The 23,548-nt window shown below is 47.3% G+C and overlaps 7 protein-coding genes across 7 annotated transcripts; 2 read left to right on the plus strand and 5 right to left on the minus strand.

Moving 5' to 3' along the window:
• Positions 1-981: 981 nt before the first annotated feature.
• On the minus strand, positions 982-5,127 carry Aud_002860 (DNA repair protein SMC6; the record flags this gene model as incomplete). The annotated part of the gene is made up of 14 exons (XM_043287817.1): positions 982-1,024; positions 1,078-1,175; positions 1,232-1,280; positions 1,335-1,474; positions 1,530-1,688; positions 1,741-1,843; positions 1,894-2,550; positions 2,612-2,877; positions 2,970-3,063; positions 3,118-3,674; positions 3,728-3,955; positions 4,008-4,527; positions 4,585-4,985; positions 5,038-5,127. The coding sequence occupies 14 exons, from the start codon at positions 5,125-5,127 to the stop codon at positions 982-984; spliced, it is 3,405 nt and encodes a 1,134-aa protein (XP_043143752.1).
• Positions 5,128-5,753: 626 nt separating this feature from the next.
• Aud_002861 (M20 family dipeptidase) lies at positions 5,754-7,445 on the minus strand (the record flags this gene model as incomplete). Its single annotated transcript, XM_043287818.1, has 5 exons — positions 5,754-5,940; positions 6,015-7,132; positions 7,191-7,258; positions 7,310-7,341; positions 7,414-7,445. The coding sequence occupies 5 exons, from the start codon at positions 7,443-7,445 to the stop codon at positions 5,754-5,756; spliced, it is 1,437 nt and encodes a 478-aa protein (XP_043143753.1).
• A 617-nt stretch (positions 7,446-8,062) lies between these two features.
• Aud_002862 (mitochondrial 54S ribosomal protein mL58) lies at positions 8,063-8,668 on the minus strand (the record flags this gene model as incomplete). Its single annotated transcript, XM_043287819.1, has 1 exon — positions 8,063-8,668. The coding sequence occupies one exon, from the start codon at positions 8,666-8,668 to the stop codon at positions 8,063-8,065; it is 606 nt and encodes a 201-aa protein (XP_043143754.1).
• Positions 8,669-10,897: 2,229 nt separating this feature from the next.
• On the plus strand, positions 10,898-11,503 carry Aud_002863 (uncharacterized protein; the record flags this gene model as incomplete). The annotated part of the gene is made up of 1 exon (XM_043287820.1): positions 10,898-11,503. One exon carries the CDS (start codon positions 10,898-10,900, stop codon positions 11,501-11,503), a length of 606 nt encoding a protein of 201 aa, XP_043143755.1.
• Positions 11,504-12,025: 522 nt separating this feature from the next.
• On the minus strand, positions 12,026-14,237 carry Aud_002864 (cystathionine gamma-synthase; the record flags this gene model as incomplete). The annotated part of the gene is made up of 5 exons (XM_043287821.1): positions 12,026-12,145; positions 12,242-12,284; positions 12,350-12,533; positions 12,590-14,003; positions 14,193-14,237. 5 exons carry the CDS (start codon positions 14,235-14,237, stop codon positions 12,026-12,028), a joined length of 1,806 nt encoding a protein of 601 aa, XP_043143756.1.
• A 561-nt stretch (positions 14,238-14,798) lies between these two features.
• Aud_002865 (rRNA-processing protein UTP22) lies at positions 14,799-18,128 on the plus strand (the record flags this gene model as incomplete). Its single annotated transcript, XM_043287822.1, has 1 exon — positions 14,799-18,128. One exon carries the CDS (start codon positions 14,799-14,801, stop codon positions 18,126-18,128), a length of 3,330 nt encoding a protein of 1,109 aa, XP_043143757.1.
• Positions 18,129-18,301: 173 nt separating this feature from the next.
• Aud_002866 (putative nuclear envelope pore membrane protein) lies at positions 18,302-22,243 on the minus strand (the record flags this gene model as incomplete). The annotated part of the gene is made up of 4 exons (XM_043287823.1): positions 18,302-18,503; positions 18,580-21,558; positions 21,611-21,759; positions 21,809-22,243. 4 exons carry the CDS (start codon positions 22,241-22,243, stop codon positions 18,302-18,304), a joined length of 3,765 nt encoding a protein of 1,254 aa, XP_043143758.1.
• Positions 22,244-23,548: the final 1,305 nt, after the last annotated feature.

Genomic DNA, 23,548 nt, shown 5'->3' on the forward strand with positions numbered 1-23,548 from the left:
AGTAGGTAAAAAAAGAATGTCAAAAATTTTCCAAGTCTGGACAGAAACGGTAGGCCAGGTTATTCCAGGAATAAGACACGTGTTGTCGCAATGGAGTGTAAAGGAATAATCGATTGGAGAACCAGGATAGAAAGTCCTCGAAGTTGGGGTTTCGAATCCCAAGGATTTAAGAGGTAAGATTTGTATCAAGGCAAAAAAGTCTGCGTTCCTATTCAATCAATACAAGGCGAGTAAGGTTCCAGTTAGCGAGGTTATAAGTCGAATTTTGTTCGAATCTCCTCTGATGGGAACGAGGCTTGAAAGCTCAAGGTCTTCCGGGTTGAATGAGGATTATCGAGAGTATGCAAAGTTGAAGAAGAAGGGCGTACGGAGGTCGATTGGATAGCGGGAGATCGAGATTAGAAGCCCACAGACAATAGGACTTGAGTAAGGTAGATTTTAGATAGATAAGAAGAAGCCACGGCAGTAAATGCAAGGTGAATTTATTGGGATGTGGAGGAAAACTTCTGGTGTGAGTAGAGACGTACAGGTAAGTGAATAATAATGGAGATGGTGCGATGACCACTGACCAGTAGGTGATGAGTAGGGCCCTTGCCGCCTTCGAAGGGTCCACCACCTTACTGAGCAGTCAAAGTAACTAGCCAGTACCTGCCTACTCACTGCTCGAGTCACTATCTTCCACAACCTGGAAATGGTTTATCGCTTTCGAAGAGCACAAAGAGCACAAAGAGGCCGTCTCTATGCATTTTGCACATTTGAGCTACAATAAACAGGGATGATCGACCTACGTAATTTAAAGCTACTGAGCTTTCTTCGAGTACACCTTGCTGGACATTTTCCTATCTCAATCCGATTTCTATTCAGGGGGGTATATCTTAATCGGCGCTCGGAACGACGATGAAACCAAAAATCGAGACAGACCACTTAAGACTACTCCAAACAAATGACGGAGGAATCTGTAACTCAGGCATTTGATCCTGTTCAAAATAGAAGCCTCGTCTGGCCACGTTCTGGCTCTGCCAACCTACACGTATCCATTAGTCACAGCACATCACTATTTTCCGTATTCTGACGTACTCTTTCACTCGAACATCCGGAGCCAGGGTGATTTCAGCTCTAGAACCCGGTGTGATAAGTATGAATTGTCGCCCGATGGATCGCCGGGCAGCGAGCATCTGCCATGAACCGTTAAAGCAAATTCAGTATAGTTTGCTTCGCAAAGAGAACTCACGAGCATATCAATCGCCATTTTTCTGTTGATATGATCCATATATACGTCACTGTCAAAGTATCAATCAGTCAATGAGAAATATGACAGCACAGCGCTGACTTACAATTCATCCAGGCAACGGACTGGGGATCCCATGGCCTCCCAGAGCGCCAACAAGAGACAAACTTGCGAGAATGATTTCTCGCCGCCGGACAGAGTCTTTGCACCACGACCCGCACTGTCCTTTGTTATGTCAGGTTCGACCTAGGCAACTTGTCAGATCCAGTGACCATGCTCAACGGTACTCAACGTCACCTGCCTGTAAATCGAGGAGCTTGCCATTATGATCAGTCAAGAGTCGACCGCGAAAACTTCTTTCGCTCAAGAGGTATGTAAATTGAGCTTTGGCACGAGACGAAATGTGCGACCTGAAGATGAGCCAACGAGCTTTACGATGTCTCAGAGTCGCTTTGAGAACCTAGACAGACGGTTAGCAATGGGACATGTTCGGCTGGATGTAACCATTATACGTCAGCTAGCAGTTTAAATTCCTCAATTTGCTTCATCGCTCGTTGATAGGCCGCAGTGGCCCTTTCCACTTCAGCAGCGATTTCATCACGGGATCCTCCGAGTCTAGTACTCCGTCAGTAGGACAGTCAAGAAATTTCTGGTCTTATACTGACTGTTGATTGGAGCGTTGCAGATCACCGTGAAGTCTCTCGAGCTTCTTGGACAGAGTGTTCGCAGTTTGCCCTTCATCAATCGCAACACGTGGTGAAACTAGACTGGCTTTCTCCTCATATTCGACGACACGTGCGGCAACACAATCCCTTTCTTGTTGAATACTTGTTCTGTTGAGCTTGATGTCATTGACTCGCTCAATTGCTGTATTTTTAAGACCAATGATCTTCCGGCGCTTGTCTTGCACCAAGTGCTCCTCTCCTTGAGCAACTCGGAGCTCTTCCTGCAAGGTCGAGATTTCGGCATCTTTTGCGGAAAGCTCTTGCTTGGTCGCTTTCAATTTCCTCATCATGGCATCCATAGCATCCACACTGTCCTTCAAAGACCCTTCGTTTAGGCGTTTCTCTGCCTCGGCCTCTTGAAGAGTTGCTCGTAGCACATCCAGATGTCCATCCTCGACAGTCTCTCGTTCAAGCGCGTCAGTGAGCTCTTCCACTTGATCCTCTTGTCTTTGCAACATAACTTGTAATTCTTTTGATCTTCGCTTATGTCTCTCAATAGCTTGCTTACAGCTCTCTAGGCGAGATCGAGCGGAGCGCAATTGCTGTTCCTGATTGCTTAACTCGCGTCTAAGACCTGCTACTACATCACGCTGAATTCTGTGGGCATCGAATATTAGCGCTCATGGCAAGTCCCTAAATCGTTTATTCAAATAATCACCTCATTTGCGATTCTAAATCGGATTTCATCCGTGGACTTCCATTGTAGGCTTGGACTGGTGCCTGGCTGGGATCTCCTGTTCGACTGTAGGAAAGATGAATTCCTCGGCGCCGATCTGTCCGATCGATACAGTAGCATCGCTTCACATTTTTCGGGCGCTGGCCATCAAAGAGCACAGCTGAGGCATCTTCAAGCCTTTCAATCAGGAGCATCTGCTCTATGCCGTGATTTATAATCAACTGTCGGCGAACCAGTTCGTTGTCGATCTAAACCTCAGAGTTAGGCAACAGTCGCTTTTATTTCAGAACTGAAACTCAGATGAAGGAAAAAGGATTAACGGTGAAAGTCGTCAACTCACTTGAAGAATCCGCAGGGCTGTATCGTAGTGAGGTTCCGGCTCATGTTCCGACGTATCAATATGGCCATCACTTCCTATGAATATAGGGCACACGCTGAAGAAATGGTTTAGTCAAACCCACCTGGCGCAGGGCTCTGAAATCACTTACCAGCCAACCCTTTGCATAATGTGTGAAAGAATGTTCATATCTCGCCTCGAGGTCACAATGAAGCTGTTCAATGTGGTGCCAAGGGCGTTCTCCAATATAGATGACCACTCTGGTTTCAACAAGCTCACGTAATTTCCAATGGGGCCCACAGGTTTCCTGGAGAAGGACCGTTCGATTTCTACCTCTTTAAGGAGTGCTGGCATCCTTTCATGAAAACCTGTACGTCTGATTCCTTCCCTGTTGAGATTGCGTAAGTTGGACTCTGCCTGGTCGACCTCAGCCTTCATTTTGTCTATAGGAGCGGCAGCCAACTCGACTGCGTTCTCGGCTTCCTCAGCTGCTTGGTATAGCTGGCGAGCACTCTGTTGGTGCTCTTCGCACTGTCTCCGAATCTCAGCGGCCTCGGCCTTTGCTTGTTGGACTTGTTCCTCTTTTCGAGAATAGCTCCCTCCACTAAGGTCTGCCAGGCGCCGATTTTCGTCAGCAATCTGATTCTGAGTTTCGCGAATCCTTGTCTCTGTGGTTCTGAGATATTCCTTGATTTGACGTTGTTCGGCCTGCGCAAGACGATCAGAAGCTGAGAATGTCAGGCGTACGATAGTGAGGATACCTGCAGGTCATGGCGTTCGCTTAATTGTTCATCCAGTTTGGTTTTTATTTCGTTTCTTTCGCTCTGGGATTGATCGAGCCTGGAACTAGCTTGGTTCAGGAACTCCGCTGCAGCTGCGCATTCACGCTCTGTGTCCCGTATATTGACGTCAAAAACGCTCAATTGAGCCTCAGCAGTTGCTATCTCTCCGTCTGTCCGCGCGAGCTCGCCCTCCAAGGAGTCTCTCAACTAGTTATTTGTTAGACATAGGAATGCAGGCCCTACAGGCTATTTGACTTGCCTTTTCCTGTTCCTCAACCTGAGCCCAGGCCACTTGGTTCCGAACGTTCCTAATGCGTCTTCTGAGTGATTCCTGCTGATCTGATTTTTCCAATCTGCGATCCGCTGTATCTTTTAGATCTCTTAAGATCCTGATGTCTTGCTCTCTGTTTCTCAACTTCTCTTCAATTTGATCAGCAGATTCTTCGATAAGTCTGTAGTCTTGGTCCAGTTGCTCCAGCTGAACGCCCTTCACGAAAAACCTATACTTATCGGCAGGACTAGACGTGCTGAGAAATTGGCGAGCCATGTCTTGTGAGAGGACGTTCATGGGGTTATCAAATTGGAGTGTGAAGTAGTCAATGATTGAGTCAAGCTCCGCCTTCTTAGTGGAAATTATACGCCCATTTTCAGCCTTGATCTTGAATCCACTCGTGCCATTTTTGGAGAAGTGACGTTCTATTATGATTGACTTTCCGTAGTCATCAGGCATATAGGCTCCATCACCCTGGTTCTTGAGTCGCACGACGATAGTTGCACTTCTTTAGCGGAAAAAAATGGTTAGAAACCTGCAGTTCATATTGCAAGATGCGACTTACTCTTTCCCTTCTTTGATGAAGCTTTTCAGACTCTGACCACGGTTGGTCGCAGAAGCTTTACCACCCAAGCAGAGAGTTATGGCAGTGAGAACAGCGCTCTTTCCACTACCGTTCTTGCCCACGATAAAATTTATCAATGGGCCCAATTCGACTTGGAAATGATCGTGACACATGAAATTGTAACATTCGACGCGCTCAAGGATGCCGTGCTCAGCAGGGATATTCGGTTCTTCACTGGCGAAAGAGTATTTCTCTTGAATTGCTTGAGTAGCACGCAGTTCCAAATCATCCTCGTCATCATCCAGAGCCTCGGTGATGGAACAAGAACTCCTTGTCTCAGCATCGTTTGATTCGTTGTCTTCTTCCGAGGGTGACGCTTCAGACCTACGAATACGTTTGCGCTGTATAATCACGTCAACTTGCTGAATGTAGAACATCTAGTGATAGTCGTACCGAAGTGGACGTTGGAGATGTGCCGCCGCCTTCATCATTGAAGCTTTCGGGGTCCTGAGACGCCTGTAAGCGCTTCGCAGATGCCATCATCAAGGAGCGGATAAGTTTATAGTCACGAAGTTTCAATCATGTTCTTCTAGCAATGCATCGTGTCTTTCTGCTGCAGAGTATTTGCGAAAGCGAACACGGCTGTGCGTTAAGAAATGCCCAATGTGAGACTAAAAATGGAGTCCAGAACAACTATTAGCATCTATCGGCGAGTCGCGTCGCGTTCATGTTAACGGCATTCTTAAGTCCGAAATTTATCTCCATCGGGTCAAGTGACGTGGAGCAAAGCGGGAAGTCTACAGGTGCATCCTACTATGAGAGGTAGAGACAATGAGATCCTCCCACTTTTATTGACGGTCTGATTTACCTGCTACGTTGAGTCTAGCTTTAAATAGGGGGTTTGAAATGGGCAACTCGTGAATGAGAGGCAGATTGACTCCCACAGCCTTGAATGTTCTGCTACCCTGGCAAACTAAGACAGCTGAAATGCGCCTGTATTGCTAGAGTGTTGAACAGGACCCAGAATTGTAATTCAGTCTTTGAAAGACAACATTGCGAGCGCAGAAAACCAAGATGCCAACGGTGGAAGAGGCAATAGTAGTCAGGAATACATTGCATTATACCATAAACGAGTCTGGTCCTCAACGTGGAGATGGGTAACCACCATCCTAGACTTCGCCGACGGGCTCCTCCGCAACGTAGTGCAGATACGCACCAAGTAATTTGGTACCTTCGATGTAATTCTTCTTGTCCAGTTTCTCATTGACCGAGTGGGCAGCGTCGGTTGAGCTACCCATCGGCAGGAGTAATACATTCTTCCCTGTTGCTTGTTCAAAACTTAGAGTAACAGGAATGCTATGTCGATATTAGCCGATGTATCGCGATGTAGTAGTCAACACTGGAAAGTAAAACCCGAATAGTGTACGTACCTGCCGCCTTCACGAGTCATATCAGGTTCTACACCGAAGACCTGCTTAACAGCCTTGCTTGCAGCGGTGAAATTCCAGTGTTTGGGGCTAGCAACCCACCACTTTCCATCATGCTGAAGCCACACGTCCAGAGTATTTTTGCTATTCAGCTTGGCAAATTCTGCTTTGATGTAGTCGAACACAAGCTTGTTCACATCTTCACTTTCCATATTTGGAACGGTTCGAATGGAAAACTTCCCGATAACCTTCGCTGGTATAACAGTTTTGGCGCCAGGGGCGGAGAATGCGCCCTCGATGCCATGGATAGATAGGGATGGGTACCTCCATCTTGCCATGAGTGTTCTCTCTTTTGTTGCATGAATATTCGTCTTACTACCTAGCGACTCGTGGAGATTCTCCATCGTATAGCTGATCTTGCCGTACAATGAGTTTTCCTCTTCGGTGAGGGGCGCAACGAGGTCCATAATGCCAGGAATCAAGATGTTGCCCTGAGGGTCAACAAGTTTCGACAAGATGTTCACCATGTCCGTCATCGGCTCATGGGTAGAACCACCAAAAACACCGCTGTGTAGGTCTTGGGCGGGTCCTGAAATACTGACGGAGTAATAGTTACAACCCCGCAAACCGTACGTCAGGCAGGGCTTCTCAGTTCCGAGCCAGTAGTTGTCCGAGATGCAAACAGCGTCTGCGTCCTTGAAAAACTTCTTGCTTTCGGATTGAATGAACTCCTCCAAACCTTCCGAGCCGTACTCCTCCATGCCCTCGAAGCAACAGAGAAGGTTGACAGGCAGCTCGACACCGGCTTTTTGGTGGGCTTCAATGACATTCAGCCAACCTAAAACAGGACCTTTGTCGTCTGTACTTCCACGGCCGAACATTCTTCCTTGATCGTCTACAGTCAATTCAAAAGGTTCAGTAGCCCAGCCATCTTCTTTGAGGGCAGGCTGCACATCATAATGACCATAGACTAAGATCGTCCGCTTGGTTTTATCGTTGCCATACCGAGCGATGACAACAGGGGGAAGGTCAAGATGCTCTTTGCCTGGTTGTTTACCCAAGGGTCGTTGTTCAACTTCGGCCCCAAGTGCCTCTAGTTCGGAGGCAAGGAAATGCGCCATCTTTAAAGATCGAACACGTTATCAGTCCGTCTCTAAAAATGTTTCCTGCACTGCTTACCCTGACGACATCCTTCCTGTTCTCATCATGCGCAGAAATAGATGGAATCGCGACAGCTTTTCGCAACCCTTGGCTTTAGTTAGTATGTGTTAAGTGGGAATCAAACCAAAGGGCCATACGGTCGATAAAAGAGTTTGACAATTCATCAACCCTGAGAACAATTCAGATTGTGGACATCAGTCTATGGAATATTCCACAAAAATCCCAGGGAGTACAAACGTACTGCGTGAAAAATGGTTCCAGTTGCGGCGCCATTTTTTGGTCACTAATGTTTCCGTAAAAGAATCGGCGAGAGTAGGTATGGTTCTTTTTTGGATAGCTAACTTGTGATCCCCAGCACTTTCTTTTGATAACAGATTGAGGATATCCTTTGTAGAGCTTATGAAGAGTTTGGTCTGCCAGGGACGTTGCAATGCGACGGAGAGGGAGGGGCATTTGGGCGGCTACAGTAGGAATCACCTATGGTTTGTCGGATGAATCATTATTGGATGATTATTGGAGAGCTCTTACCTAAACGTGGAGCCGAAAATCGAGATGTCTACGCTCACACGCGACTTCTTTTTTTCCCTGCCGCGACTAGGCGAACCACAGTCCGAATCGAACATGCAGAGCGGAATAACTCGGTTATTTCATTTCTTATTCTATTTGAAACATAGCAAAACAAATTGTAAAGCTTGAATAATTATAGCCGTATTATGAGAAGATGCAAATATGGTAAATTGTGATTCAGCACCATGCTATGCCTATAATACATCTGGAATCACACAAACACATCAGAATTGATGGAAAAAGCACAGTGAGGGGGTCAAAGAAAGTAGGGACGTAATAAATTAAGTCTTTGAATATAACATAGAATGTGTACTATTCAATATTCATTCATCCTTGCCCCAGGATTCTTTCCGCAATTGACGGTCTTCTCGGGCCATCCGTCTTTTCAGACCCCATCTCGACTGGACAGCTTCCAATACCTGTCTCTGAATTTCCTTCTTCTGAGGGCTGGCTTCGCAGACCATACCGATGAACATCGGAGAGCAGTCATATCGCTTGGCTAATTTCCACCTGCTCCAAGTCATAGGGTCGCTGAGTCTCAGTTTGCGGATTTCCTCAATATCAGACGGAGTCAGGTGATACTTTTTCTCCGTTGGCGAATTGAATACAGGAGGAAGATCTTCGGGGTTCTGATCACTTTTCATTGACGCGTCACTGCGGAGGGTTCTCCGAGCATCATCAGGGGGAAGAAATTTTGTCGGCGTATGAAAGACAGACGGAGCGCTCGAAGGAGGATTGAAGATAATGTGATCCTGAGATTGATCCGAGGAAGAGCCAAAAGAGGCATCCGGCTTAACGCGAAGACGTTGTTTCGTACGTCTGTATGAAGACTGATTTCGGCGCAACTCTAGGGCGACCGGCTCGCACGAGGGTATTAGAAACGGCAAGGTTATGAACGGCCTCTTCGAAACAGCACTGAAAGTTGCCATTGTGGAATTTGGATGCTTGGGAATTGGTTCCAGTATCTAAGCGATACAGGCAAAGGCAAATGGCGATTGAATTTGACCCTGGTGCCGGAAACCTAGAATACAATCAATTATTAGCGGGAGACAATAATCGAAGGAAGATGTGCTTGCAATGACAACAAATGGACGTACTGCCTCTAAAGTCAATGTTTAAGTAATTTTCCGTGCACCCAACCTAGACCAGTTACGAAGGACGGAATCTCAAAGTTTGGTTTGGGATGAAATGCCAACATTTTTCCGAATTATTGAAGGTCCCGTGACAGCCGAATGATTTGGGGGTGGCACCTGGCTGGGTAATTATACGGTAAACAATTAGTTGGGGTACGTTCAAGGTATTGTCATATTCGTGCATACCTAAGGTACTCATCCACCTACAGGTACCTTACGATAGTCCCTCCTCAAGTCCCGTCTCCAACCTATGGGTAATATATATTATATCGTCAGTCCATATTTTGTTTGTGCGTAAAAAGAGCTAAAGTATCTGTGTACTTAAGGTGCTTTATACACCCCGGTAAGGTAGGTAGAGAAAAGCACTGCACTATATCATAGGCAGGGTATATGCAGGCCTGCCCTGGTGTCTTTAGGATTCCTGGGGTGAGAAGTTTTCTTCATATTGGTGAGACGTATCTACAAAGCTATGGTATCTCTGGTTGCAAGGCACCTTCCTCACTACACAGGTAGGTATAAAGTAGGTACTCTGTATGAATGTAAAATTAGTATGAATTCCATGGATTGTTGAGATAATTCTAATCAAATAAGTATAAAGGTACCTACGGAGTATAGAAAGTTGCTTGATAAAATCCTCAGTTCGACCACTCATCAGAAACAACCTAAGCTTTGAAGTAATAGGTGTACATGCTGGCACTGGGCACATACTGTATTCAGTTAGTTACCTATGTCTACCTTAGGTAAGGTAGGTAAGGTAAGATGTTATGAAAACAGAGTACTCCGCACCTTACCTCATTTTTCTAAGTACCTGTCGTTTTCCACCTGAAAGCTCTAGATGCATCCATCCCTTTATCTACGCCATCAGAAGCCCAATATCACACAATAGTGATGGCTCTTTGTCAATCTCCCCGCGTCGACCACGACTTATTACCAACTGATAATCTGCTACCATACAATGGCCTTCCTCAAGCATTTCTTCTGATTTATCTGTATCTGGTTGCTTTAACATAGTTTAATCGCAATATTGCTTTTAGCGGATGTTTATGTTTCCATGGTCCTTGAGCCAGCCTACTTTCTAATCTGTGTCAGATAACAGAGTTCAACGTCATACCCCCGGCCACCTTAAGCAATAACTCAGATCATCCGACCTGCCTGACTTCACTCCAGGTTTTGCGAAACCTTGTCTTATTTCTCCTCCTCAACGTATTTTGATGCGACATCTTCGTTTCTCGCCCCCAACGCCTATTAAGTTTGGTTACGTTTCTGCACGCGTCAGCTCTCGTGCTGACTCTACTACTCGCATGGGAGCAAGTAGCTCCGAATCTGGTTGATTCATTGCTAAATGTGCAAAAATACTTCACTTTTATATGACACCACTTGGAGCCAAACGCATAAAAGAATCAGGGAGCTTAGTGTATCTCTAAGGATCAGGAGCTACCCGGGGAGTCCTACACTTGCACAGAACGCGCTCAACAAGGTGTTCAAACCTTTAGCACCGGAGTAGTGATGTGCGAAGCTGTTACGGCAAATTCATTACGGCATAGAGTACAGGTCTGCCCCACTGCCATGGATACGCAGGGTTGTCCAGACTCGATAATCCATCGCCGAGGGAGCAGTCACTTGAATGAAGAGCCACTAAGAACCTTTCCACGAGGCCAACGGGGAGATATTGAGGACACATCTATCGACAATTTCCAATCACATGTCACTGACCAAAGCCGAATTGAATCGGAACGCCAGCGCAACTTAAGAGAAGACAACAAGATTGAAAATGGTGACCAGATAGCTTCGGCCGCCCTACCGGGTACACATGTGTCAGCTGCTGGTGTGCGCCCCAAGTCATCCGACATGTATCCTAGCCTATCATATACACCGGGACATCTCTCCAGATCGGCTTCACCAGATTGCATAGATCAGTCAGGCTCAGGGATCCCAATCTCCTTGTCGTCCTCAATCTTTGAGCGCGACGTGCAAAAAGATCTGTTACCAGTGCATACTTCACCTTCGATCCCTTCACATATAAGTATGGAGAACCATATTCCCCCTGTACTGGAGGCATCCTCCGTCGCAATCACCGACGACCGCCTTAGCCCAGATACAGTCGAGATCGTCACACGTAACGTCCACCAATCTGCTACAGCGGGAGTTTGTGGTGCCTTCGCTGTAGAGCCCTCGCTGCGATCTTCGTGTTTTGAGCACGTTAGAGATGGTTCCGAGGATTTGGAAGAGCCTCATCCGCCATGCAAGACTCGGGAAAGTACTAATGTACGAAGGTTGAGCTTCGTATCATTCGCTGACGTCGTCAATGCTGAACATGCGGAAGCTACCGATTTTCTGTCTAGTCGTGAATCCTCTCACCAGTCACCCTTAATGCGAAACAGCTCTCCATCGCCATTACGTTCCCCAAGGCTCCTTCATGAATTGGATACATGTCCGGTCACTAGCACCCCGAATTCGATCAAGGCATCGGACCTTTCTTCAAGTAGGGAAAGTTTTGCTGCAGGTAGTCCACGGTTGGCCCTCCAAAGGCCAATCTCCCCTAACGTCGGTGGCGAGTTTAACATAGAGACGATGCGACAGGCGTTGAGACGAACATGTAGCGAGGACTTGATAATTGCCAAAGACAACTGATTTTTTCAAATCAAAACCATGGCGAGGATGCTAACGATCAAACAAGATGTTGAAATATCTTCGTGGGGCTTTTTGTACCTTGTTGCCTTGATTGTTATTAGAAAGGCAAATCCTCGGGGATCTGGTTTATTCATTCAGGTATATAGTTCTAAGGAAGGCATATCGATCTCTGTGATAGCGAGTAGCTTCTCGTTCCGTCCTGCATTCTTTGCTGAACTTTAAAGATGTTGAATGGATACTAGGGTGGACATCATTTTCGTTAGAGTAATATGGGCCCAACAAGTTTCATCGTCGAGGGATGCCGTTGCAGACGAGCCGATCATTCATTATGCAATGCCAACCACTTTCAGGCCTCTGACTAATCGCCGCATACCGCCACTTATTTTGATTATATTCTTTTCTGCCGGCGGATACGCAGCAATAACAGTGGAGAACGAGTCCGTTTCGTAGGTGTTGCCGAGCGAGACCGTAGCCCCGTTACCAAGATAACCGAGCTTCAGAATCCAAGAAATCAATACTGATTTAAGCCTTCGCTTCTGCGGCTGCCGCGAGGGCTCGCTGGACTTGGTCGCGGAGATCCGATACATCCTCCAAACCCACGCTTATTCTCACCAAATTCGACTCGACACCAAACGAAGCAGCCTGCAATGGGCAGTAAGCGGAGGGCTCTAATCCAGGGGAAGGGAGCGAAACATCGAACCACAGAGGGAGAAATGGGGGCGAACACGCGATACTTACCCAGTCGAGCTCATTGTAATGTGCGAGTAGCGTATATGGCGAACTGGTTCAACGCGTAAGCCAAAGCTTGCCAGAAGAACGAGTAGAGGGGCGTATATGGACACTCACCTGAGCGTGAAATTTGTTCCAAGGCTAGGGCCTTTGAGAACTTCGAGGTGATCGAAAAAAGCGATGGCTTCAGCGTCAGAGTGGAAGGTGACGGAGAATAGACCACCATACCCACCATTGGGGGTACGGAAGTCCTCGTAGAAAACCCTTGAAGTGTTGTACTTAGGGTAGTAAACATCTTTCACTAACATGGAGTCAGAATGGAATCAAGAATTCGCCTCAGGATGTTGGATTGCTCACCGACGGGGGATTCCTTTAGCAAGGCTGTTATGTCTTCGGTGGTATTGTTTATCTTTTCGATCCGGGACACAAAGTCACGGCTATTCCTCTCCAAAAAAACGGCGTCTTCTGCCCAGAGATTATCCTCGTACCCACGGCTGAAAGTGGTTCGTAGTTCCTGATAATAGCGCCCGTGTGGATTGATAACAGCACTTCCTCCCATAACATTGCTATCTCCACTGAAGACCTTTGTCAGACTGCTGACAACAATGTCTGCATAAGGAAGCACATTGATGTTCAAGAAGTTGCCCACTGTCTCATCCACCACCACTGCAAAGTCATATTTCTGTGCAAGCGCATAGATTCTCCTCAAATCAGGAGATTTGAGTAATGGGTTTCCCGGGAACTCGGTGAAAAGCGCAAGAAATCTCTCGCCACCTTCTAGTCGGGATTCCAGATCGTCTAGGTCTCCAGAGGAACCATGTCCATAGAACAGGCAACCAGGACCCCATTTCTCAAGCGTCTTCAGGGTATCTATGTAGGGGAATCCAAAGCAAATGCTTTTCAAAGGACCTCTAGCGGCCAGAAGCATCTGGTGCGTATTGAAGATTGAACTCATACCACTTGGGAAGAGAAAAACATCGGAATCTGTCAACCCTGCTACTCTGCCGTCTCCTGATGCTTCATCAAGAGCCTCACTTAAATCGACATTAGCAGTGAGAACGCCCGCGATTCGTCTGCGCACAGCTTGCTTCGCTTGATCAGCCAGTAAAACGCTCAAGTTCCTGCCGAAGCGCTCCTCAATAAATTGGACGTATTCACGGCCGTCCTGTGTTTCAGTATTCTCCGTCGACAAGTCAGGGGTCGAGGCAGCCACTGCGCCACTCCGAACTACACCATTCGCTGATCCTCTTCCCTGATACCGCCGTGGACCCTTAGAAAATTTCTGTGACGATTGCTCAATTTGTGCAGGTTCCTTATCCTCCACAAGGAATCCATCCCGCAGCGCACTTAGACAAAATTCGCCCCGACGACTGGATATTCCATTTCCACTGTGTTGCCATACTTGCTTGGCGAGAGAAGCGTATTCTGTTGGGTAAATCACACACGATAGGGGCGATCTTATCGTCTGTGGCTGGGACTCTGTGTGAGGGGCAGGAACGAAGTTGACAATGCGAATTCTGGGCGACTCTTGGGTGGGAATCCTCGAAATAATGAATGACCGGCATATGCTTGCAGTCTTGGGTGACGGGAACAACGAAGCCGCTTCTGTTTCGGTATTTCCATGAAGTTTTACAACTTCCCTCGCAAGTTCCTGAATGATGGGATGAACGAAGAAGCGAGGATAGCCACATTTCATCTTTCTCACAATCCACGGTTCTCCTTCTTCGTAGGCTACATTGGCACTCCACGTAGGGAGTGATACACTGACAGCCTGGACTTTGGGTCAGCTTATCCAAGAACGAATGCACCTGTCAACCTCAAAGTTCGTAATCGCCAGGGAAAGACAATAATATTCAAACGTATGTTGTTATAGGAATCAGCTCCGTACATCATCCCATGATTGGACCATGACAGAGCTGTTTGGCGAGGCAGAGAGAAGCAACTTGGGGTGTGCACGTACATGGTCAGTGTTTGGGGGAACGGGACCTCCAACATCTTGGAGCATGATTAGCAGGGATAGTATCGGTCAGAAGGCGTGGTCGCTAGTGAGTGTGGATTTGACTTAGATTGATCGAAAGAGATCAAAGAAGATATTTCAATAGATCATTCAAAGCTCGAAATGAGTAATGATAGAGAGATGATTGAGTCAAAAAATTAGTGGTAGCTGGACTGAGTAATTAGTTACCTTACTATGTGCCGAGACCGATCTCGGCGGCTTCGCGTCGGGGCTCAAGTGCGGAGTGCTAACGGGTAGAATCCGTCGATTTGGTTGGCTACAAGCTGTTTTATCACGTGGAATATTGGGGATATCAGATGCTTATCTAAACAAAAGTAAGGAAACGGCTTCAGAAAATTTATCTTAGAAATTTGCTGCAGTGGAAAGCAGTGTTGCACTTCTGAACTCATAATAATTCTTTCAACGCCTACCGCAATTGGGTTGATATGATCGTCTAAGTGTATTTTGGCTTTAAAATTCTCTTTTTATTTTTATTTTTATTTTTATTTCCCCCCCGCCCCCCTTTCTCATTCTCCTAATAATTCGTCGCAGTCGTCTGCTTTGCATAACATGTCAGCCCACACTGCGAAGAGAAGGAAATTAAGCCCGCCCCCAGAAAATGGATCTATTCAGAAGTTCAGCTCAAACGGCCGGGATGCTGAGCTGTCGAAGAGTATCCGTTCAAACAAAAAAGTGCAGGACGACCGCTCCGGAGAACTTGCACTGGCCAGTGGACTCTACAAGTCAAGCTTCTTTAAACTGCAACTGGATGAGCTGCTGTCGTCGTTGAAGCCCAATTACGAAAAACAGGTCTTAAGAGTCCAGGACACTTTACACAGAGTAAAGGAGGCCATCGAACGACTCCACGAGAGACCTCCGATGCTAGCTTGTGAGGCGGAGAGGGAATTGCGCACCACACATGGCATTGTCGTCCCGTTCCCGGACCCTCGACCCTCGAGGGAGACAAAATACTCCGTATCTTATGCTCCGCCAACGGACATCAATGTGGTAGGGAGTTTCGCCTCGAGAACTGGTACCAAGCAGACAGAGAAGTACACAATCGATCTAGCAGTGACAATGCCGCGTTCACTTTTCCAGGAGAAAGATTATGTCAATTACCGCTTCTTCCACAAACGAGCGTACTACCTTGCATGCCTTGCTGCCGGCCTTCGGGAAGCGCAAGACCTCGGCCTGGATGTCAAATTCGCTACACAGGAAGGCGATAGCCTTCGTCCAGTCCTCATCTTGGAACCGAGCGGTACAAGCAGCGATTTAGCACTCGCAAGGTCCCAGATTCGCATCATCACGGCCATCGAAGATGATTTGTTTCCCATCTCTCGAACGCTGCCAGCGAAGAATAACGTGCGTCTGGTCTCAAGCGAAAACACTGGCAATAGTGAGCCTACACCCTTTTATAATTCGGCTCTTCGCTCAGAGGCCACCGTCGCGTCTTATCACAAACACGTACATTCGACCATTCGGCAATGCGACTCTTACCGAGACGCTTGTCTTCTAGGCCGAATCTGGCTCCAGCAACGGGGTTTCGCCTCATCGTTTCACTTGGGCGGCTTCGGGGGCTTTGAGTGGGCGTTACTCATGTCTCTTTTGTTGGAGGGTGGCGGTGCTAATGGGAAACCGATCCTCCTAAAGTCGTATAGTTGCTATCAGCTGTTCAAAGCGACTATACAATTTCTAGCAGGCCGTGACCTTACCAAGCCATTACTATTTCCAACTGTTGATGGAGTTTCATTTCCCGGGGATGGGCCTGTCGTATACGACGGGAAACGTGGAATCAATATACTGTACAAGATGACGCCTTGGTCTTATGCTTTCCTTCGTCACGAAGCGGGCATAACTCTCAAAATGTTGAATGAGTCCCGTGATGACAACTTTGAAAAAGTCTTCATTGTGAAGGTCAATGAACCCATGTTGAGATTCGATCGGATCATTGCACTCCCCTCTTTTGACAACGGCAACATTCTTCAAGCTATTCGCAATCAGCAGGCTATCTACAGTGTCCTTTTGAAAGCCCTTGGAGATCGAGTCAAACTTATTCACATCTCCAGCCGCTCCATCGAACCATGGTCTGTCCTAGCGAAACCATCGTTGAAGAAGCTAAAGGAAAGAATATCAATTGGGCTGCTTATGAATCCAGAGAACGTTTCGCGCGTTGTCGACCATGGCCCTTCGGCTGAGCAAAAGGAAGAAGCAGCTTCTTTCCGGTCGTTTTGGGGAGAGAAAGCTGAACTCCGGCGCTTCAAAGATGGCAGCATTTTGGAGAGTCTTGTGTGGTCCGATCATCCATCCTCGAAATCGATAGTCTTTCAGATATTGTCTTATATCCTGCGGCGCCATTTCAATTTTGTCGACGAAGACATGCATTATATTGGCGACGAATTCGAGGAGAAACTTAGCAGCTACGGAAATGGTATAGTCTCATATACTAGCCCGTCCTTCCAGCTGATCGCGGATGCCTTCAGCTCGTTGGAAAAGTCTATTCAAGACATGGAAGGTGTTCCATTGACGGTGAGACACCTAGCCCCTGCTAGCCCGCTTTTGCGATACACTGCCCTGCGGGTTCAACATGCTCCTAGCATACCGGGTGAACGTGTCGATGTGGTGCTCCAGTTCGAGAGCTCGGCGCGTTGGCCGGACGATCTTGCGGCAATTCAAATGACGAAAGTGGCCTTCCTTGTCAAAATAGGCGATTGCTTAGAATCCTCTGGTGTCGCTACTTCTTGTAGGGTGGGTTTAGAAAACGAGACCAGCCGAATTCTCAATAACGCCTATCTTGACATTTTCCATGCATCCGGTGTCATATTCCGCTTGCGCATTCATCACGATCGAGAGCAAACACTCTTAGAACGGCTGCTGAAGCAGAAAGGAGAGAGCGCTCAAGCAAAGCAGGATGTGGCGTACGCTCTGGCGATGTACAAGCGAACGTTTCTCCAATCGCCTCGTCTCACTCAAGCAATCCGTACACTGTGTACACGTCATCCATTGCTGTCGCCTACCGTCCGCTTAGTCAAGCATTGGTTCAATTGCCATCTTTTCAAAGGTCATGTATACGACGAATTGGTGGAGTTGTTCGCAGTTCGGGTGTTCACACAGTCGTATCCATGGGATACACCGTCCAGTGTCATGGCTGGCTTCCTGAGAACCCTCCATCTGCTCTCACGGTGGGATTGGCAGCAAGAGCCGTTAATGATTGACCTGGGCGGGCAGTTAGATCAAAATGCAGTTGAAGTGATCCGCACGCGCTTTGCCGCCTGGCGAAAGATCGATCCCGCGATGAATAACGTCGCTCTGTTTGTGGCTTCGGATATTGATACCGACGGGATCTCCTGGACGCAGTATGAAATGCCTTCGAAGGTTGTGGCAGCTCGTATGTCCTCTTTGGCAAAGGCGGCTGTGAAATTGATGCGAGAAAAAGGATATGCTCTCGACGTTTCCGACCTCTTCCATACATCTTTAGCACCCTATGATTTTATTTTGAGTTTACGGTCGAAGGCCCTCACGGAAGTCCTAGCATCGTCATCATCCAGATTCAAGAACCTGCAACAACAGGTCATTCCAGAGCGAGCCGATAAGCTCACGGTGGTCAGAGCATTCATTCGCGAACTGCAGGCGTGCTTTAGTCCAAACATTCTGTTCTTTCATGGCGATGAGCAGTGTGACGTGATTGCAGGCCTCTGGAACCCACATACGGTTAAGCCCAAGAATTGGAGCCTGAAGATGTCATATTCCACATTACCCGTCGCCCTGGTGGAACCGGAGGTGAAGGGCAGTGAAGATGTCCACATCAACCAAACGGCTATCTTGAACGAGATTGCGAGGCTTGGGGCACATTTCATTGAAGAAATAGATGTGCACAAAGAAGACACGGAAAATAGTGCTTAGGAGACCTGTTTTCGGAGATGTACTATAGTATTACCCAATTCAGCGCCGTTGCAATGCAATGCTTAGAAAATAAAAGAAAGGGAAAACATGGAATGGGATAATACACAGACAAACGCGATACATGAACGGCTCCAACTAGCCTACATAAGTGACAATCATTCACATTCCCCAAATCATGATCCGGCCAATAGCTTCTCCGACTTTTCTACTTGCGCCTGCGAGGAGAAAGAACAAAATTTGTCCTTGATTGCAACGACCTCGTAGGTTCCTTCGTCAGAGGTCTTGATCGTTTTCTTATGCTCGTAGGAGATATCGTGTTTGATATCCAGGACTTCTGGCTTCTTTCCTTTTCGGGGAATAGAACTTCGGATGTAACTATGAAATGACGATGAGCATCAAAATCTTCTTTGCTTCAGGGTAGACGGGCGACAGTGAAAGGAAGGAGACTTACGTGAATTCGAAGGGTGGTGTGCCCCAGAACTCGAATTGGAGTTCGGCTTCTCCACCCTCATGTATATCAACAACAGAGGTTTGACCTCTGCTAATTCTAACGCTCGGCATCTCATGAATGGTTTTTGTTATATTCTTGTGTGCCTTGCATTTCCCACTGGCACCGTCGCTTACTGCGGTAATGGTGAATATACCAGGTCTTTCCGCGATGCGTCGGAAATTAGTTGTGCGGGAGGTGGCCTTCCTCGAAACCCCATCAAACGTGTAAAACACGTCGAAAGGGGCATGACCAGACAGGGAGAAAGACAGGCGCTCCCCAACGCAGTAGTCGATCTTGGATTCAAGCGGAATGATTGTCGGCACATCGGATACGGCGACTCTGACCGTTGAGGCATCGTTCTCGAACGTTCGCTGACATCCTCGCTCATCTCGAACCTTGTGAATGCTCACGACGTGCTGGCCCAGATTCAGATAACGACGCGGAATAGGTAGATTGTATCGATTGGAGCCGATGTTGGGAATTGACACGATCTCGGGTTTGGCGTTCGAATGGTGTTTGATACTGATCTCCAAGAAGAACGGCGCAACGCCTTCCAGAGTAACAGGAATGGATTCTTCACCACTGACATCCTCTTTGCAAAATCCATAAATGTGGCCAGGAGCATCAAACCGCGCAGATGGCAATGGGTTCACTTTTTGGGTCACAATCACAGGGTCACTTCTTGGGTCATAGTCGTAAAGGCTATCGCCGACTTCCTTGAATTTGTACGTGTATAACCCGGCTTCAGATGTGTCCATTTCCATGGACGTTACATGGAGGGCCGTCTTAAGGCTTCTTGTTCGAACAGAGGACGTGCCACGGGTCATTTTTCGTTGTTGTTCGCACTGAATGGTATATGGCGGATTGCCTGTCAGGCGAAGTTCCACACTATCATCATCACCTTGACAAACGTCGCGCTTCTCGATGGGGCTTCCCATTACCAAAGGGGAGCCATCTACAGCAGCAATATGGGGCCGAGGAATCCAAGAAACTTCGAAATCCCTAGCTGCTTGGTCAACAGACCCAGGGCAAGAGTTGTCTGTCACGCCAATGAGATTATAGTGCCCTTCCTGCGTCACTGACAAGACACTGTTTTCCTGCCAGAACGTTTTCTCAATGGCAGGGGAATCAACGTCTAGATTCCTGTAGTTCACCGTCCATGGTCGTTCACCGCTCAGTCTCAACGGAATATCAACCTTTGCACCTTGCAGGGCTGACACAGTTCGCTTCTTATCGATTTGCCCAAATGATACGTGAGGCGGCTTCGACCGAGCATCAATCCTGATGCTGTCTTTCAAAGTCCGTTTGCAGTTCGAACGATCTTTAACGCTCGTCAGTACCAAATTATATTCACCACCACTAACAAGTCTTTCAGTGACAATAGTGGCAATCTCGGCATGGGATTCTAAGACGTGCTTGGATTTTTTGCCGTTGTGGACCAGTTCGAAATGCAGAGTCCAGGGCGATTCGCCAAGGAAGGAAACATCTACGGAAACGGGTTCGCCAAAACAGGCTCTGCGCACTTCCCTGGAGCCAAGGAAATGAGCAGAAGCTGGTGGTTTCACGTCCTGTTCCAAGACGGGCACTTTATCTTTCAAAGAGCGAGGCGCATAGACTGTATCCGCAATATCTAAGAAGCGGTATCGATAAAATCCGGCTTCAGATGGAGTGAAATCGAGTTGAGTGCGCAGACCATCGACCGTCAGCGACTTGGTTTCAACACCTTTCGAGTGCTCAATGCTGTACCGCAGGCGGAATGGCGGCGAGCCAGTGAGATCGAGATCAAGGAGTAGACCGACGGAGTTGTTGGCACACTTGTCGAATATCTTCTCGTACCTTAGGGCCAATTCAGGCTCCGGAGGGTTGTGAAGATAGCAAGACGAAGGCTCCAATATTTCTCCAGAACAAAATTGGCTCGAGATAGAGTTCAACATATACCAGCCTGATTCCTTTATCTGAGGTTTCTGGTCAAGGCCTTTGAGCGAAAGCTGGCGAACCTTGTCCAACGCACCCCTCTCATCTAGCTCGTTGTCCCTAAATGAGTAACCCAAGGAGAAGGGTCCATCGTTGTCATATCCTTGCCCAACCGGGTGAAACTTTAGGGGAAGATTCACATGTTCTCCTTTCGCGACCTCGATGAAATGCTGGTCATCGCAGCCAGACAATGATAGACGAGGCCTTTCATGTACGGAGAATTGGTGCCAATGCGACAACGACTTTGGCGAGGATCGATCAACCTCATCCAGAAGCGTCGAATAATTTGCGATATTCCCACAACCGTCATGGACTTCTTCAATGGTATAGAACCATTCCCCTCCCACGTTCAGAGATTCGTTCAGTGGGACTTCGATGGTTTGACTCTGGGCCCATGTGATTTCCGGCTGTTTTGCATCAAACAGAATGCCTGAGCTTCTCTGCCCAAGCAATGGTGACCGTAGGTGATCAGGCTGGATATTCTGGAAGGAAAATCCGCGATCAAGCCTATTCACTTGTCTACTATACTTGATCTTCAATGGCGGTGTACCCTCAACCTCCAACACCAGATTAGATAATTCTCCCTTACATTTGTGAGTATGGGAGTTCTTGATTAGTGCGCGCGGACAGGAAACGACAAGTGTGTCAGATGAGCGCATGCGAACCTCAAGGTTTGACTCGTCCACAACTTTTTGTAAACGATAGATGCCAGTGCGCCGGATGGGGTAGAGTATATCACGGGGTGCGAGTGCATCCGAGCTGGGAAGCTTTTTGCCTGCCTGGCGTTTCATCTGCTTCAGCTGCTTCGATGAGATTGTAATCGTTTCATTTTCACCAGTGCTGAGATCTAGGCGTAATATTTCTATGAGAACTGGGTCGGTTTGATTGACGCGTATTGGTACATTAACCGTGCTTTTTTGAGAATCTAGACAGAAGGGGATCTGATCCGGGTTTAGAACGGCGGATCTAAAGACCGTCAGTTGGCGGGTATCGGGCATCCTTGACGAGGAGAACCTACCCCTCCGGCAGAATGTGAACGATCTGTTTTCCGAGAATGAGAGAGGCATTATGAATGATATCTCCAGGTTTGACACTACGTTCAGAAATGGATAATTCCCGATCGTATGCCACTTTGATGATTCCAGAGATCCACGCACTCATTGGAATCTGCTTGGTGTAAGCAAGTCGACATCGCATGGCAGGTTGGGATACGCACGGGAATTCGAAACATGAGAAACATGTTACCGACTACATGGATCAAGAAGATCGCCAGCGTTGTTGGAAACGCCCACTCAAGCCAAGGTATGCGCAAGGCCTGCAGGCCGAAGAGAAAAATCCCGTCAATGGAAGCCCATTTTAGAAATAGCCAGGTTGAGTCCAGCTCGTCTGAAGCTGTCCAGGACTCATAGACACGCCATGCATTGAGCGCAATGTAGAAAGCTACCACGTAGAGCCTCTGCGACGGGGCATCTATCACGCCGGTCGGAACGAGAGGCGCGTCCACTTTGATCTGCGGTGCTTTCACTGGAGATCTCCGCAGCCCGATATCCCGCGGCTTAGGCCTCGTCGGTGTAATGTTATACTCTCTTGTTCGTTGAAGCGTTTGAGGGGTCTGAGGAAAGGCAGACCGAAGTCGAGGAGTGCCGTTCATGGCATGCTGCGTTCGCCGAGATGAACCCGCCCTTGATCGATGTAAGTCGGGCCTATATGAAGGGCCAATCTATCAAAGACGTCAAAAATCAAAAGAATAACCTAATAATTGAAAAAAGTGAAAGCCATACGCGAATGTCGTCACTCGCCAATTGAAACTCAGGTGATAGGTAGCACTGTCACTTGAGAGGATCGCGACAAATTGAGATCGATGAAGATCCTTAGAATCAGCAGCAACAGCAGTAGCGGTAACCTCTGAAAGATGTGTATGTAGTAACAACTTTGTTATTATGGTTGTTGACTGGAAGCTAGCAAAGAACGGGGAAAAGAAGAGCTTTGCGGCTAGCGGGTCGACAAGTGCGGATCACACAGCTCTTAGCATACATACTTCATCCTCCTCTAGCTACATGAGAATGAAAACTTTACATATGGTGTTCTTTCTACCTATCCCTTCATTTCGACTCGACATCAGAGGGTCTTTCATTTTTCCTCCTCGTTTTTATCTTCTTTTTGGTTCTATTTACTCTTGATCATATTCTATCTTTTCATGTTTGTTGGATAACTTGGGTTTGTAGGATCGGAAAAAAACAAGTAGAATGCCTCTGTTACCTCTTGTTAAGATATCCAGGAAATCTACGTACATACTTGTCATACATAACGTACTTCCAGGTAATTCAATCGAAGTATTCAACGGGTGTGGTGTATCCGATCAGGTCTCTTACATATCACCATCGATCTGACATCTTCAAGTATCTCCTCGTAGTTATTTTCAAGATTTCATTACCCCTACCATCCATACTATGGATGGACTCATATGGATACCTTGACGCGAGAAGTCGCGTTGGAAGAAGAAGGACGAGAAGGAGCCTTGTCCAATCAAAAAGCAGCAATGTTGAGCGAACCCAATTCAATAAAGTATCCTGTACGGAGTATATCTATCCATCCATTAAATTCCATTGGCTTGGTATCTACTCCATATTCTCGTTGTCTATCTGGATCATCTCGATGATTTTCCTGCAAATAAAAAGGTCCAGAGACGTTGGTTTCATTTCCCCCCTATTAGAGGCTTGGGCTGTTTCTCTTTGATCTCCGTCTTGTCACCTACTCAAAAGGGGATATTGGAAGGAAGTCAGCGAGCAAAGTTGTCTATCAATTTCTTTCTGATAACACCGTGATACCGGCTCCTGACTTCTGAATGAGTGTGTGACGTTCTGCAATTTTGCTGATCATTCGCGTTCGGACTGCCCTTGTTCCTAGAGCACATCTTCCTGAAGAGAACTAAGCTAGCTTCTCCCAACCACTCTAC

The sequence above is a fragment of the Aspergillus udagawae genome, assembly GCF_001078395.1.
Source record: "Aspergillus udagawae IFM 46973 DNA, scaffold_2, whole genome shotgun sequence".
NCBI lineage: Eukaryota > Fungi > Ascomycota > Eurotiomycetes > Eurotiales > Aspergillaceae > Aspergillus > Aspergillus udagawae.